Source organism: Pleurodeles waltl, chromosome 2_2, assembly GCF_031143425.1.
Source record: "Pleurodeles waltl isolate 20211129_DDA chromosome 2_2, aPleWal1.hap1.20221129, whole genome shotgun sequence".
In the NCBI taxonomy this organism is placed as follows: domain Eukaryota; kingdom Metazoa; phylum Chordata; class Amphibia; order Caudata; family Salamandridae; genus Pleurodeles; species Pleurodeles waltl.
The window spans coordinates 302585776-302604069 of record NC_090439.1 but is presented as its reverse complement, the minus strand read 5'-3'; the positions used below and the strand labels follow the sequence as shown (position 1 = coordinate 302604069).

Sequence of the window (18294 nt, the reverse complement as noted above, 5' to 3'; positions counted from 1 at the left end):
GTACACTTCCAGTGCAAAATGCTATGCCTTTAAATAGTTTAAAACTTTTCCAAGTTCATATGTGTGCTGTTCAGTACAGCACACATACAAATATGGAAAAGGTCAGAGAAAAGAAAACTTTCCTTCAACTTTATGTCTGCCGCTAAGAGGTGAATTTTTTAGCATGAAGCCCTGCCTATTATTTTCAGTTGATAGAGCTTAGAGTACAAAAACAAGGGTGGTTGCATGGAAACTCTCATGTACCCAACCTGAGATGCTTCCTTGATGGAAAATAGCACAAATTAATGTAAAGCGCTACCTTGAGTTCTTTTTGGGCTGCTCAAGATTTGCCCTTGTTAGTACATAGTCTATCAAGATTTTGCATCAAGTTTGAGTCACTTTTTGTGACTTTGCGTCAGAGCAAAGCCCTGATAAAACTGCCCCAAAATTTCAAGTCTGCAGAAACAGATCTCAAACTATAACAAGGATGGAAATTTCCCTGTCCAAAGTTTGCGAATGCCCACAAATTTGCAAATTAATGGATGTTCACCTAGTTAGTCAGACATTTCCATCCACAGCCCAGCCGTATGAGCACATTTGCACATACATAAAATTATATCATATTAATGTATTTTTCTGTGGGTGAAAACCACAGGGTAAATTTACAGTTTTCTGAATTGTGAATGTATGTTTAGAGCAGATGCAAGTGTGGACGCTGCAGTGTCTCCTACTTACTGACCATCCCCATCACAATGCTGGATCTGGTGAGTCACTGGACTAAAGACTGCACTTGTGGAATTCATGCTTCACCTCATGGATAAAGGTTTGAAGCCCAAAAATCCACTTAGTCTCTCTTTCCTCTAAGGTTAGCAGAATGAGTACCATTGAGCAAGGTCCCGCGCAAATTTCTTTTAGGGTGCAACAAACTTTTGAACCCTCTTTTTGTTAGTGCAGCATCTTCTGTAATATCGATGGTGGCAGCTCAAAATGTGCGCAGGCGCGATCTGAAAGAGACATTGCCTGATTTGCATGAAGAGTGGCTAGATGAAAAATGAAAGAGTGCCTTCGACCTGGTGGTCTTGCTGAATTACAGACACAAGGGCAAGCAAGCTGTCTGGAGACTCACGGATTGCAGAGTTGTGGGGTACCTTGGGGAGGAGGTCAAATGCCCTAGGGCTACGTCATCCCAATAACAGGTGCAGACACTCACTTTTCCTTCCTGCATGGGGATCCTACCCCTTCCTTTGAGAGCTGCTGTTCTCTACATTGAAAGGCAGACGGGTGGGAGATCAAGCCTGCACAGAACGCCGATTTTATTTCCTGCAAACGGGGCACGCTGCAGTGGTTGGCGTCGATGAGCCCAATAAAGGGTGTGCCACCAGTGGCGGATGGTGAACTTACAAAGTGGTAGAACGTAATTACGTTCATCGATTTTGCAAGAGTGCAGGTAATTGTGTTTGGTAAATATGTTCTCTTTCTGTACAACCCAAAAAAGAAAGCAATTAAATAAAAGCAGTCTCTAGGCCACACCTGAAAATCATGATAACGAGTTCCCAATAAAAGAGTTAGATCACATACATTTATCCCAATTATTCGAATCCCTCAAAGGCTCTCTTTATTGAGAGCGGTCATATAATGAACAGAAAACACACATCCTGTCTGGCTCTGTACAACAGTCATGTATCCTTGAGGATGTTCTCCCACCGAGTCCTGCTCGGTGATGTTACTGTAGTACCGAGCTATGCTTCAATTATTGTTTAAAATACAATAGTATTTTACAATATTAGGCAGTTGATTTGTCAAAATAATAATAATATCTATAATAAAACCAAATTATTCAAAGGGCCAGTGTAACAGAAATAAAAGCAGAAAGCTGGAAACGGTAATGCACTTTATTTCATGCAGTTGTATTCACTGCCATTAGAGGAAGTAATAAAACTGCATAACAGACCATTATATGAACACACAACAGCTTATTCTTCCAAGCTAAGATCTCCTGAAATTGAAATGAAGAATTATACACAAGGACACATTCATTTTTGGGAACGGGGACAGTAATTCATTTAATCATAGTCACAGGACGTTGGGGCCAATGCAGATCTGTGAATGTAATACCACTCCTTACGTTTTTTGTCTGAAAACACACTGTAGAGTACCACATTCAACAAGTTGCTGGCTGGGACTGTGAGCAGCACCAGTAGTCCAATAGCAGCATGATGTTAGTATATTGAGATGCCAGGCCAAAAGCATGTTTAGCTTAACAAGAAAGGCTAAAAGATGCCCTGTTTAGTGCATGAAGATCGAGGCCTCTGATGGGGACAAAACATCGTGGCTTGTATCAGTCAACACAAACGAATGCAAGAGATGGTGATTTCTAAATAGAAATGTAAAGAACTGAACTTTAAGTTGGACACTGGGAAACTTCATAACTATAGGGGTTTCCAGCTCCTGGCCTCGTCTTGAAAAGTACCGTGGCATGCTGCAGATTTCTAGGACAGGAGTACTACCACGAGGGAGAGACTCTCCCAAGTGCGCTGTACGTGATGCACTCCAGTAAGCAGGGATACTGCTGATTTGCTCTTCTGATGAAATTCTACTCACTGCTGATTGGGTGTTAAAAAAAACTGGGTAGGGGTTGGTGAGTGTATCTGCTCGTTGGAGTCCTCCACACCCCCTCACAAACCTCAATCGTGAGCTGAAAAAAAAGAAGGGTGGAGCCCATGAGTTTCTTTACAGAATGCACCACTGTTGGAGGCAGTGCATTGTGGTTGGCTGAGGTGAGGCCCTAGCCAGGCAGAGCCTACCACTCCCATCAGGGGTGGGTGATTACACTCACTGTATAACCTGCACTCACATTTGTGTAGCTCGGCAGAGAGCAGTCCTGCCTTTTACAGGGGAAATGTGTAAAGCTTTGGCACAGCACTACCACACAACAAATACACTGCGTGTCACAAAAGGGACTTCACACGAGGTGAACGTAAATAACGTTTGTATTCAACACACACATTAGTTAACACAACATGAACATTATATAAATCTGGGCATAAATCACATTCAGAAATATCACTAGCAGTACTAAGCCCAGTTGTGTTAAAACAACATTAGCAGTACGCGCACATGAGAAAAGTAATACTTTCTCTCTCAGCACCCTCATGAAGTGCCAACACGTTGTCAGCATGAGACCTACCCTAGCGATTCAATATCACACAGATACAGGGTGCACCCCGGTTCAGAACTATAGCAGCAATGTGTACATGCAGGGAAATGCAGCACTTTTAAATAGCTCTGTGGCCTAGGCCGCACAAGTAAAACCCAATGTCACTGTGATAGTCCTCTGAGAAGGAATCAACGCGTACGGCAACACTACCGGGCGGAGTAGTCAATCACTGGCAATCACTCCCACTCACTCACTACGCACCGTTAAGCGGTGCTGTGGATATCAGGCAGGCTAGTATAACATGCACTTTCACACATTCTCTCCCAGCACCCTAATGGGGTGCACTGATATCCAGAAGGTTAGTCGTCATCGTGGTCGCAGACCCCCCTGGGTCCAAATCTTCCCCCACCATCCAACCAGTTCCTACTACCCTGCCCCACCTATGAGCCAGAGATGAGCGCACCATTTCCCCGGATACTAGTGGACGTAATTACACTTATTCCAGATTCTTAGCTAAGATGGGGGGGGGACAGAGATAACGGCTGATCAGGCAACAGTCGACAAATGGAGGTCTGGCCACCACTCAGAAAGTTCCCTCAGGAGTCTCTGCACCGTGCCTCCCGGTGTGGGCCCTGGTCTGCAAAGCACTTTGGGGCACACACTGTTCACAATGGCGCCCAGCCAAACCAGGCACTCCAATACACAAAGAGTTACCACTTCTGCACCTCCCTGGAAGGGGGCACAAAGTCTGGGGCGTAATGACTTTAGTCGGACCGGACAGTTCAAGTTGCGCACAGAGTTACCAAATCCACACCTCCCTGGGAGGAGGCACACCGTGTGTTGCTTGATGACTTGAGTCGCACTAGGCGATTCCGATCATCCACAAAGAGTAGCCAATTTCCATGCCTCCCTGCAATGAGGCACAGCGTGTGGCGCGTGATGACTTGAGCCGCACCAGACAAATCAGAAAAGGCACGGAAAATCACCAATGATGTACCTCCTTGGAATGAGGCAAATGTCTGTGTCACAATGACTTAAGTCACACCAGACAATTTTAGTCACAAACGTGAAGTGTTCCAATCCTGTACCTCCCTGGAATTAGGCACAATGTCTGGTGCACAATGACTTGAGTCGCACCAGACAAATACGGCCCACACACGAAGAGTTCCAATCCCGTACCTCCCTGGAATGAGGCACAACATCTGGTTCACGATGACTTGAGTTGCACTAGACAATTCCGGCCCACACACAAAGAGTTCCAATCCCGTACGTCCCTGGAATGAGGCACAATGTCTGGTGCATGGTTGACTTGAGTCACAGCAGGCAATTCCAGTTTACCCAGAGAGACGCAAGTTCAGAGGTGCTGCACGAGGTACAATGCAACACTGCTCCGAGTAACCCCCCAGCTCTGAGGGGTGTATCCAGTGAATCCCACAGTGCACACAATAGCATGTAGTCGGGTGTCGCATGAGAGAAATGCGGCACGCTCGACAAAGGTGGGCCTTGCGGGGTCTCGTAACCGATGAATTAGCTCATTACCAACAAGACACTTGTGCGTGTCGTGGCTCCATGATGAAGGGCCACACTCCTTGAATGCGGGCAGTACTTTGAAGGCTCCACACCATGCAAATCCCATCTGCAGGTGCAATACTTAGTTCCACACCCGCACTGCTGCTACCAGGTGACAGCCAGCAGACAATGTTGGCACTTATGAGGGCACCACTTTCCAGATGACACAGGTGGAAGATGTATGTCCCTTGCGGGAGGTATTTGATGTCCCTGAGACCTCCACAGAGAACTGGGGGCAAGCAAACAAGCCCTTGGAGAGCACACATCAGAATGCCACACAGCAGCAACCAGTTTGCCTAGGCCAGCCACGATGCAGGAAGAGTGCACAGTCCCTTTCTAGGTGAGTAATTACTCCTTTGTGCATAACAGGTTCTTCTGGCAGTGTGCACCACGGTCCTGCCTGTGTATCTCTTCTCTTCTGCAATGTGGCACCAGTAGTTAGTTATACTGTAATGTGCCCTTGAACTTGGGGGAGCTTCAGTGGGTTCCCGTTTGAACCACAGATGTCTCCCCTAAATTTCAGTCCTGTCTGCCATGGGACTGTGGATTGCAGATCTTAATCTTTAGTGGGGCCATGATCTGGCTCCGAGAGGCCATGTGTCGGACCCTCCCCCTCATATAGGCCCACATATGGCAGATGTCTTTGTTCTAGTTGTGTGCCCAAGTTTTATAGCTGTCATTGGGGAATGCACTTATGTGCTCCTCTATCCCTCAGTGTGTACTCGAGTTGAATTAAAAGGCACACAAAGTGCTTTAGGGCACATAAATGCCCACTTTTTAGAAGTGGCATTTTTCCATAATTATTGACATAACCACCTTTACCATAGAAAGGGGTTTGTCAAGACAAATCTAATTATAGTGAACAATATGAGGCTGCTTTGCTGCAAGTCACTGTTGCAGCTAGAAGTAATTGTAACACTTCCCTCATGTTAACCTATGGAAGACCAGCTCTCCTATGTAGTGAAAACACACATGGGTATTCTTCACTCTCTGGGCATATGTGTCGTTGCGCACATACAAACCTGTATTGGCAGGCTGGACACATGTTTAAAAGCGCCATAGGTGCAAGTGCGCACACAGGCCTACTAAGTCATGTGGGATGCATGTTTCAAGCACAATATGTGCTAGTATGCACACCTAGGCCTGCTTTGAGAGACTGGATACATATTTAAAAACACCTCAGGTGCTAGTGCGCTCACACAGGCCTGCTACTACAGGGTGGATACAGGTTTAAAGCACCATAGGTGCTAGTGTACATACCCCGGCCTGCTTTGACATATTTAAACATGCCAAAGGGGCAAGTGCACACATAGGCCTGCTATGACAGGCTCAGCACATGTTTGGCACGCCAGTGGGCATGCATGCACATACTGGCCAGCGCTACTTCCTCATATATATAGGAAGCACACCCACCTCCACACTGTAGTGACAGGGTAAAGGGCCCAAGGCCACCAGGTAGGTAATCATCAAAAACCTATGGGAAGAGATGAACCCCCCACTAGGTAGGGAGAACTTACTCAGGGTTTCTTTTCTACTGGAGATGGGACACCTCTGTGTACCTGCCCAGTCTTCCGTCTACCACCTGCCCCACCCTTCAGAGGGTGCTGTAGTGGTAGCAGGGGGTCCTCTCAGTTTTGGCTATGATGATAGTAGTGCCAACATAAGCCCATGTGCAACTGCACCTCCACAGGCCTGCATTGGCAGGCCCGATACATTTTTCCTGGGCTATTCTAGTGGGTAGCACAAACAGTGCAACGTCCCACTAGTAGCCAGGGCTGTACCCACCCCAGGTATTTGGTGCGCCATTTTGCAGGGCACTCCAGGGTACAGCACCTGAACCCATTATGTAAGCGCCCCCTCCTAAGATGTGTAGGCAGGGCACGTGCAGTTTCCCCCAACAGTACAGTGGGAAAGTGCCCAGAGCCTTAAGGCTTCACAAATTGAATTAGCAAAAGACTGGGAGAAAACAGCAAAAACATTCAGAGAAATCCCCTAAGGACCAACAACCACCCTGTAGCACGTTGACAGTGTTTAAATAACCTGCCCCCTTCCATTGAAACCTATGGCACTGTGTTGACCCCGCCCAGAGCCACACGCAAATCGCCCCATGGCTGATTATACCACTAGCACTGACAAGAGGACATACCCCTGCCATTACATAAGCACTCTCGCTTGTGCCTCAGGGGCAAGTGAGAACCTCGCTCAGCACAGGCGCAGTTACATGCCCTGCAAAGAAAAACACACACCTCTTATTGTACTGAACTGCTTGTGTGTTCCATTCTTCTCCTTTTCTGAGCGGCAGGGCACGCCCCTTTCGCCCACCTGCGCCAACCGCCCCTCTGTGCCACGTGGCGAACTCTGCGACAATGCACCTGATGTGTAAATCAGCGCCTTTTATTCAGTGTCAAGAAGCACCAAGGGATGAACTTGCACTTTATCAGTGCATGTTATGTGAAGAAGCTATTAACTTTTTTCATTTTTTTGTTACATAACAGGCAATTTAGGAGCGCATTCCTGGAAAACACCTGCATATGATGCACTTGGAATTTGGACTTGTAAACTCGGGCACCTCTTTCGTGGTTACACAAGGGTTCTCTTAAAGTCATTACAAACGCCAGATTAGGGAAATATGTTTGATTTGCTGAAGGCAGTAAGCGCTCCCTGAAGCCTTTTAATAAAGTGTTATCCAGACACGTGGGCGTTTTAAATCTTTTTTTCATGATGTATCAGCCCCGTTTTAAATTCCTTTATAATCATGCACGTTATGTAAATGACTAAAGAGGTGAAGCTTCCATAGCCAGAGCAGAAGAAACGAACAAAATGCTCCCACTGTTTATGAGTATTGTTGATTTTCTTTAAAAAAAAAACAACTTTTGATCAATTTTTACTGCACGCAAGTATTGTTAGAAATATTGTAGTTTAGTCATTTAATTGCATACTTGCGGAGGTTTTAATTTAACCAATCAAAAACCCCAAAAGGCACAAGAAGAAAACAGTCTTCTATCAGTGTAATCAAAGTCAGAAAAACATTTGCTCAACTGAAATTCCAAATACCTGTTACTTCACAGTCTTAACGCACTGCATAGTTGATTACACTGGCTTTCTGTCACAAATTGCTGTATTACGCTGTACAATGAATGGCGAGGCAGATTTACTATCACACTGGACCTCAGCTTTTAAAAAACTTGATATTGCTCTATGTACGCGGTGGATCTCTGATCTCAGAAAATTATTGTATTCCTAGAATTACTCATTTCAAACGTCTACACTGGGGTGGCAGACCCTTCTTAAGATTTAGGGACCCATTTCTGGAGTGAGCTGCAGCTGGAGCTCAGCCACTCCCGAACTTTGGACTGTTCAAGAAAATATTAAAAACTCTCCTCAACCCAGATGATTTTAGAATTGCTCATACCAAGCTGCCAATGGGGGAACGTGCGCTTTTCAAATAATTTAGGGGCATATTTATACTTTTTGGTGCAAAACTGCACTAACACAGTTTTGCATCAAAATGTTTTGCAGCGGCTTGCACCATTCTTGAGCACCAGCTGGGCATCATATTTATGGAATGGTGCAAGCCAATGCAAAGGGTAGGCTAGCGTAAAAAAAAAAATGAAGTTAGTCGGGTGGGGCTGGCGGTCTGGAATAAGGGGGTTTTGCACCAAAAAATGACTTTAGGCAGGTTACAGTAAAAAAAATGACTAACCAGCTAGCGTCATTTTCTGACGCGAAACCATCCATACCACATGACTCCCGTCTTAGAAAAGACAGGAGTCATGCCCACCACCCAAATGGCCAGCACAGGGGACCATTGCATCCAGTGCCATATGGGCCCCCAAAGGCACTTAAAAAAAATACTTACCTGTACTTACCTATACTTACCTGGGATGGGGTACCCCAAACTCCTCTATCCCTCTGATGTGGGTGGGGGTGTCCCTGGGGCCTGTGGAGGGCACCTGTGGTCTTATTCCATGGTGTTCAACCATGGAAATAGGCCCACAGGTCCCCTAACGCCTGCCCTGACCCAGGCGTTAAATAATGGTGCAAAGCTAGCTTTGCACCATTATTTGACCCCTCCTCCACCCGTGTGTGATTTTAGCACGGGGGTTAAATATGGCGCTAAGGCCATAGAGTCATTTTTGCACAGGAACGCCTACCTTGCATATCATTGATGCAAGGTAAGTTTCCACGTCCACAAAATGACTTTAACTCCATAACTTTGGCGCTAGACCCGTCTAGCGCCAAAGTATAAATATGGAGTTAGTTTTGCACCGAATTTGCGTAAAAAAATGATGCAAATTCAGCACAAAACAAGTATAAATATGCCCCTAAACATGTACACAGATAAACCACAATTTGAATGGAAAGTAAAAGCTTTTGCACTGTTCCGTAGTTAAATGAAAAATGCAAGTACATCATATCTTACATTCTCAAGACTTGATTCAGAATCATATATACAGACCTAAATGTAACATTGGTGCATAGATATCTTTATTTGAGAGCCTAAACTTGTGTCTGCAGTTTAGAAACATGCAAATTGACCCTGTGGGTTTTACTCACATAAAACTACATTAATAATGTATATAAAAATGTAAATTTTATGTCTGTCCAAATATGCTCACAGGGCTGGGTTGTGAGGGTAAATGCCTGACTAATTAGGTAAATATCTATTAACCTGCAAGCTTGTGGGCATTCACAAACTTTGGACACAAAAATTCTCCTTCTTGGTATGGCTGGGGATTTGTTTCTGTCAAGTGTGGGAATGGACAGAGAACACCCCCAACATTGGTTGGGCTGTATTGGAAGAGGTTTTTCCATACAGGCAAATATTTTCTCTGTAGAGAAAAAAATATTAAGTGCAAATGCACAGATGCATTACGTTTAGGTACACAGATATATACACCTCCTACATTTACACATGTATAAATGGCTATGCATAGGAGTAATATCACTTTCACAAAGAGCTCCAGAAACACTACTGGATAACTGTGACTGCCAAAGATTAAAGGGAAGAGTCATAATATCCTTTGTGAATTTCATGATAGCCTAAAATGTACTTCATAGACATGAGTCTACAGGAGAGAATTTCCAGTTTTCCTTTGTAATTCGAATTTAAAGATTACCTTCAGGTGTTAGCCCTAGCTCTGTATAGCACAACCCTGATAGCACATTGTATCCTTGCAGTGAAATATATGTTTTAGTCTGTGTCCAGTTGATATAAAAGATCATATCTGGAACTCCTACCTGCAAGATACTAAGAGTTGTGGCAGAAGGGGGAACAAAGGAACAGTGCACTCTGATGTTATGGTCTTTGGAGAGACCCTGAAGTAGTGTCTTTCTCTGGTACGAAGTTGATAACCCAACCTGCGGGAGCCAAACATGACAGAGCAGGCTTTGTAGTCCCTGCCACCTACTGAAGAGGGCCGGCAAGCCAAGATACAGGTGAGGAGAGAGAGGGGAGACCGACAGACTCAAGGGGCCCAATTCAGCAGAAGAAATACTAAGAGACCCTGCTTTTGGATCCCAAATTTATTCTGTTAGGAATAACAACAGAGGTGGACGTTCCAAGAGCCAACCTCCTCTTTGGTAACTTTGGTCTCATAGTAGCACAAAGTAATACAGCCAAGTATTGGGGCACTCCAGAACCACCCACCCTTTGTGAGTGAAAGATAGGAATGGACCTATATATGGCAGCAGAAAAGGTTACCTTCAAGGCGAGAGAGATCCCAAAGAAGTTCTTTAAAGTGTGGGGCTCCTGTCTCAAATATTGCAAAATAGATATGGATGCTAGTGTGGAAGACCCTCCTTTCTGATTATCCCAGTGTGGTATGCAACACAATTCTGTGATCTGCCATGCCTCCTTCTGAGTACTTCCGAGTACTCAAGGTGAATACGCCACCACTGTATTGTCTTGTTGCCAGTCGGAACAACTGTACATTCATTCCCATATAGACTGGTTATTGGCTGTGATGTTACACACCATGTATTGTTTGCAGAAAAACACAATACAAATATTTTTAAAAGTTAAAGTGTCAGAAGAGTGTTCTCCATTTTCTAGAGAATATTTTATCACTCTTAGAATATTCAGCTAGAATTGAGAAGGTAATGATTTATAACCTTCCGATTAGGGTAATGATAATGATATTCCTGTTGTGAGGCTGAGGAAATCTGCCCATGCAAAGTTCCCAATACTAATAATAGAGATTACAAGGGAGGCATTAAGGGTCCCCTCAGTAATGATGTATTGCAGAGGAAATCTGAAATTCCAGGCTCTATTCCACTGGTAATTCTTCATTGCACCTTAGAATTTCACGTGGAAAGCAGCCACATTTTCCAGGTGAAAAACAGCTGATGATGGGGTTGGAGTTGGGATAACAGTGACCCCGGTGCCTCTCATCAAAATTACAAGGGACCTTGTAATGAGGCTCTAAAAATTAGGTGCCATTGCCATGAACAAATCTTGTACAGTTTCTTTACACCATCAAATTATTGTAGGACTTGCCATGTGGAACATATTTAACAACTGAAGATAGCATTTTTTCGGCCGTAGAAGGCATCCTTCATCTGAAACGGTGGCAGCAGTTCACTTGAACAAAAGAAACTACAGAAAACCCAGAACAAGAGGACATTTTGCCCTGTAATGTCAAATAATTACTGTTCATAACTTAAGTCCAAATCTCCTGAAATTCTAGAAGTGGTTAGTCACCACTACAGGGTATGTTCATTATATCATCCTGCTTTGACATCTACTTTAGTTGATACTACTACTTGTAGTGGCTTTACTCATCTCAATAGCATTTGTTTTAAAACATAGTACAACCTCAAACGTAGGTCTGTTGTTGGTCAGACTGCTCTGATATCTCCTTGTCTTGTTCTTCCTATGTTTTTCCATACAGTTACAGTTCGTGCACACTTGACCGGCTGGTTAATGACACTGAAGAAGACGTTTGTGCTGGCACCAAGCTCTGTGCTGCGAATTATCGTCCTCATCACCAGTCTCATCGTGTTGCCTTATATGGGGTAAATTACATTTCTGCATATCTCACATCTACTTGGGCTACAAAATTTAATTACTCATTACCGATAAATCAGGGAGGGAAAAGCCACCATCAGAGAGAGAGAGTGAGCTGGGACATGACCTCTCTAGGAAGGACAAGCTCAGCTGTAGATAATGAATAGTATATCGCTACAATTGGTAGTTAATGTTCATGACGATGCCCTCGCCTATTTGCCTTTAGCATCAGTGGAAGTTTAGAAGTACTTCACTCAGAGTTTTTTTTTTTTTTTTTTTAAATAGATCACGGTTGTTAAACCAAAGTTTAACTATTTGGTGCAAAATTGAAATTCGAACTGTTTTCAGACCAGCTGAGCTCCATTCATTTGAGGAGGCTCAAAAGCATTAAAATATTGTATCAGGTATTGCAGGTAATATATGTGTTGTATTAGGGTGACCATTATCCAGTGGCGTGGGCTACTGGGCAACAAGATTGGATATAATGAAAGATGAACAGTATGACATCTAACTACGTAGTCCAAAACAAAATCAAAAGCAAATGACTATTTAAAGTCACAAACCACCTGCAAGTGATTTGGTGCCCTGATGGTTTTGAGCCCCCATTATGTTGCTTTTAGACAAACATTTTAAATGAGAAAAAATACCCATTCCATATAATTGTAAGATACCAGCATGGCTGCTTCCTAGCAGGTAGTGTACTTAGAACAGGTATAAAACCTTTTTTTAGTGATAATACATAACATAGGAAAATATAATTCTTACTGACACAAAGAAAGGGTATTGTTGGCTTTAAATTATTTTATCCTGAAGACATAGGGCCAGATTTACAAGGGAATAGCGCCTCCTTTCGCCACATTTGTGTCATTTTGTTTACGCTAATGTGGCTCAAGGAGGCAATTTTCTCAGCACCATATTTACAAAGAGGCACAATGCATGGATTGCTTAACTTTGTAAATCCTTGCACCACATTCTGCCTGCACCAGGCATAATGTATGCGAGGGAGGCGTTGTGGCATTGGGAGGCCTACAAAGAGCAGACCAATTGAAATCAATGGGCCTCCTTGTACTTTGCTACACCAGAGTCAACGTTTTTGATGCTAGTGTAGCAAAGCTCCACAATATCATAAACAATTTTGAAGCTATTGTTCTAACGATTGCTATGGTGCGCCGTATTATTAATACGGTGCACACATGGTGTCGTTAGAAGGGACAAGGGTGACGCAAGGAAAGTGGCGCATCCTTACTGGTGCGCCACTTGCTTATACATCTGGCCCATAGTTTAAATTATAATGGTAAAAAAAGATAAAGAAGGGAAAGAAAGACCATACGCAAAGTAAAGCTTTGGCCCTTCAGCCATGGCACCAAAGGTCACTTCTTTTTCGGTGGATGTACACATGTGATCAAGTAAAATGCTGGAGAGAGCAAATGGCTGAAAGTTAACTTACCTACTGCCTCATACTCTGTGCTGTGGTGGGTGGACGCAAATATGAATGACGGATGAAGAGATCAACGAATAGAGAGAACTGACCTAATACCACTCTGTGTAATTATACGTGTGTATTTGTTTATTTATATTTCTGTTAGATTACATGACGTTGGTGAAACAGCTAGAGCTGTCTCTAGGCCACACCTAAAAAAGTTACAATTACATCAATTGGATTTAAAAAAATGTTAAAACAAACCTTTAAAAGCTAAGGAGGAAGACAAAAGATGCATGTGAAACAAGATCACAATGTGATTCTCGAAAAATAAATATTTTTTTAAATTCCTTTCCAAAAATTCTAGCTGAAGAAAAAGTACTCACAGCTCATAGTTATAAGAGGTGCCCTGTGTCCTGCACCTTAGCCTCAGACACCCCGTCATTGCCTGCCCTGCAACATAACAAACATTAAGGGGAACCTTCAGATATCTGTGTTTCCTAGGGATTGGGAGTAGAGCCCCCATCATTCCTTAACCAAACTTAAAACTGGTACTGGATTACCTTCTACTGCGTGTGTTGGCACTATGACATTGGGATACCAGAGGATTTTCCCAGTTCCCAGGCCAACCCTGGTCATCCCTATGATATGCGTACCCCATCCTCCATTAGATTTCCAATGTTCCCAGTATCCACATATGCCAGTATCCACATATGCCTGAGGAAGGTGCCCCTTCCTGCACAAAAATAATCCTGCTCATAACGCAGTCACCCGTGCAGCATGACATAAGGGTGCCCGCATTGGTGCTAGGCTGCCACAAGTGCGCCAGCATGAGGAGGCAGAAGAAATGCTCCATAGCTTAATAGTTGTCTTGCTGTATTGCATTGTGTGAAAACTGGTAAATATACCCTCGGATTTTGGAGTAAAAACTGTGTTCAAATTAGTTTACCTATCAGAAGTTGAGGAAAACAAGAAGCCATCTCTGCTTCATGGATTAAACAGTGTTCTTTAATAAATGCACAAGTGATCATACACAATTTACAAAATGCACAATTAGATGAACCGCTTTTACAGATTAGTTAGAAACCACATAAATATTTAATTTGTAAAATAAACGTTGTAATATGAGATGCACAAACAGGGCCCAGATATTTCTATGTGACACTTTTTTAAAGAAGTTTTGCAGCTAGTAAAAATGAAAATAAAATGCTGTGTTTACAGGTGTCGAGGTATGCATGTGTGAGAGGTGTGTGAGATTGTGAAGTGGAGTAGACTAAAGGACCTGCTTGAGGAAGCAGAGGTTGAAAAGACACCGGTGAAGAAGGGGATGAACTGTGAAATATGCAGATGGGAGAACATCAGACTGAGATGTAGCGAGAGTAATGGGTGTCAGATGTAAAGCAGAGGGACATATTGAAGAACAAAATTAAGAGAAGGGAGTGACTGAAACACCCAGAAGGAAACTACCCTGTATACTGTATAGAGCTTTGGTATGGATAATTCACAACCTCATATTTTCAGACTCCCGTATTTTCAGAATTCAAATATGTTCAAAGATAATTCAGAACAATATGACTTTTTCTGCTCATTAACCTTATATTGAATACAAATCAGTGCTACTAAGTATCAGCAAAGTCAATAGGTCTGGTGTGTTATAGGTGTGTATGCCTGTTGTTGTGTGATATGTTTGGATGAAGTCACAGAAGCTACATAGAAGCATACAAATACTGGTCAGGTAGCAAGTAGTCTCACATGTTTCAGGTTCTCCTGTTTTAAGCCACACCATTAATTATATAGGCTGTGTCTCTTGTAAAGTATTCGTAGATACCCATCTTTGGCCACCCCCTTTTAGAAACACCTTAATGTGTCTTCCCACTTAAAGCACTGTTCTTTGACCTACATTGGACACCCTACATTAGAGCTTGAATGTATTTATCAAGTATGGAATGGAACTGTGCTTATCTTGGTGTGTTCTGTAAATAAATATGTGTGGTTCATGATTGTCAGCTTGTATGCAGTGTGACCCTAAATGCTGTACTTGCAATTCTAGTGAAGTCTTTCTCCTAGCTTGAAGGTACAGCCCTAGTCTTTACTGATTTTACTACTGCATCTTGCCTCATTAGAAAAAATATGTGTAATGCATGAAGCATGCGAGTTGATCCCTTATAGGATTTGCTAGCCTAATACATCTTCCTGGGTTTTTCATGTCTGTCTCTCTTATGGAGCCCCCTCGTTTTAATGCACCAATTCAGTTGGGAATGCTTCAAATGGAATCCTGAATATATCACTGGGCATCAGTGCTGGAATTAGAAAAAAATACTCCAGGAACCCATAAATTGGGGGACAAAGTGTGGCAGAGGAAAGTGGATGGAGTGGTGTTTGACACGCAGAGTCTGACTGTCAAATTATGCTTTTTTTTGTAATCTGCTGCAAGGATATTGGCAAATGTGACAGTGTTCTAGATTACTTAATTTGTGACAAAGAGGCTGCATTTTATAATATCATATAGGGTTGAGACACCTGCAGAATTTATTGTGTGCCCAGCAATTTTGAAAGGATTATAATAGCGGTAAAATAACTCTAATGGATAACACAGTTCTGGGAGAGTTCTCTGTTTCGTTAGTCACAGTTCTGACTCATAAAGTAACATAGAGGTTTAATGTGCATCCTGCAAAGCACTTCATGTGGCATGCAGATCACAGATTTGTTTTTTATTTAGATAAGTAAGTGGGCTACTGCTTTTGACACTTAGATTATTGTGTAACTTTGGTTTCATAAATTGCAAGCCTTCGTATATAGTACAGAGCTCTATCAGCATAAAGGAGCTGCATGCAAACTGTAAGCCATGGGGTTAGGTTCTTATTGTTTTTCCAATCTGTTGTTATTCTAAGATTCTAAAAAAGAGTTCCTTTGGGGAAGTAATAAAGTCTTAGTACAGACAACCACAATCACTAGGTTAGGGTTTATGTCCTGACTTGGTGTTTACCTGACTATTTATTCTTAATGTATAAGTTCTACCAGTATGGATGATAAGTGATTCCTGCACCTTATAAGTTAAAAGCCTTGTTGTCTTATGTAATACTGCCTGTACAATGATTTACGCATGTGTATGATTTATTGTGCCTCTGTGTGTGATGTAAGCACCCTGACAACCTACACTGGGATGACCAACACTATAAAAGAATTAGATTTAAAAAAAAATAGGTGCCAAACACATCATTATTTGTGTAATTACTCATACAGACAGATGAATCTTACATTTTTACACTGCAAACACATCTCTTACATAGGGAGTTGAACAAAGTTAAAAACCTGCCTCCAAATCTTTGTTCCTTTTAAGTACTTGTGAAGTGGTAACGTGGTGCTCCTGTGTTTTCTTCCATTGCTTTGACCTCTAGGTGTTAGGCTTCAGATAGCTACAATCCAGTGTTAGGCTGGAACAAAAGGAGAGATGCTAGCCAATTGAATCAGGCCTTTGTTTAGACCCCTCTGGAAACTTGGCCCCTTGCCTCTTGCAGCCTGCATGTTGCTGCTGAGAACAGAATACAGACAAACATTTGGGCACTGCTGAAATGTGTGCTGGCATAAGAAAATGACCAGTACAAATTCAGCAGAAGTAGCTTCTGTAACCGGGATCCGACGTAATCCCTCAACTTTCAAGCACTGCTGGGCATTTCATAGCCTTACCTGCTTCGTTAAGACTGCATCCTTAGGGCTACTTTCGGTTTGCGTGGAGTGATTGGAAGATACATTTTACCTCCGGTTCATTTTAGCCATTTCACCATGAGTGGTCTCTTCCTGCCGAAGTGGCACCCCTCTATCATCTGAAGTAATGTTGTCACTGATGAGCCAATGGAAAATAGGGATAAAAGTGATGGAACTGCTCATCGATTAAAATGTAGAATGAGCAAAGTTAAAGAGCTATGCTACTAACTTTACAGTGAAGGCTGCAATTAAATTGTGATAATTTTTCTTGCTGTTCATTAAAACAGCCCCCTTCTTTTGCAAGGGAATGGAAATTCACGAAAATGTGTTATTAGTTTGCTTACTTTGTTTCACTCTTGTTTTGTGCATATACCAAAGTGGATATTTTACAATAAGTGGGCAAACGAGGCTCTCAATTCCCATCGCTATCTGCACATGACTGACAAAATTCCTTCAACATCTTTGTTATGAAAGTTGTTGTGTTAAATAGCAGTGCTAATTTCATAATGTAAAAATTGAAGTTAGTCTCACAGACCAATGCCTGATTCAAAGAATAAAGATTTGCAGAGTTTTCCAAACATTCAACACATTTTTGACTGGAGAAAAATCATTAGCATGGTGGATTGTCCCCTGTTCTATGCATAAAGTTATTTTTTTATTACATGTCTGTTACCAATTTTAGGTTTAGGGTGGCCAATAAAAATATGATGAACACCTGCAAAGCCATATTTCTTTGATGTTCCCAAATATTGTCATTACCTTTCATGCCCAATGTTTACATCGATCTGTACTAGAAACAGTTGCTGGAGAGAGTGTCCATATTGTGTATGAAAGTGCCCTAAGTATCAGATGTTGCAGAGGGTGTGCAGGAAAGTTATATCCACACTAGGAATTTATTTATATGGAGAAAGAAAGAGAAAAATGGGATAACATTTTTACCATAAACCTAACTGGAAAATTGGTAAAAATCTTGGGGATTTAGTTAGTCTAAGGAATAAGATAGTTGTAGATTTTTTATATTATGTGCTAATCATCCCATAATTATCTAATATGCCATTGCTGTGTTACTTTTGATTACAATAATCATCAGTATTTTTATTATAATCAGCTTATATTTTATCACACTTAGGAATTTGCACTCTCTGTCATCCTTCAAGTGTATGACAGGGCTGTATCTCTTTATCCCTTATGTCACTGTCCACTGGGCAGTTCATTGAAACATGGCTCATGTTTCATTCACTAACATTAGACATATAGGGAGGCTTCTGGGTATTTTCTTGCTGTTTATCATGGATTCACATTAGATGAATCATCCTCTTCTATGAGACTGAACCTCCTAAACAATACCCCAAAAGTATTTTGAACACAGACTTCCTACTGTCCTTACTATACTTCTTCATATGATCACCTCTCATCTGCTTCAATTTATTTTCTGTTCTTTGTCAATAATAAAAA

At 42.3% G+C, this 18294-nt stretch overlaps 1 protein-coding gene across 1 annotated transcript in view; it reads left to right on the top strand.

Moving 5' to 3' along the window:
• The window catches only part of ANKH (ANKH inorganic pyrophosphate transport regulator), a 563142-nt gene that overhangs the window by 516293 nt on the left and 28555 nt on the right, over positions 1 to 18294 (top strand). The window contains exon 10 of the mRNA XM_069219767.1: positions 11599 to 11722. Within this exon, the coding sequence (XP_069075868.1) occupies positions 11599 to 11722 (124 nt within the window). The remainder of the gene's footprint in view (positions 1 to 11598; positions 11723 to 18294) is intronic.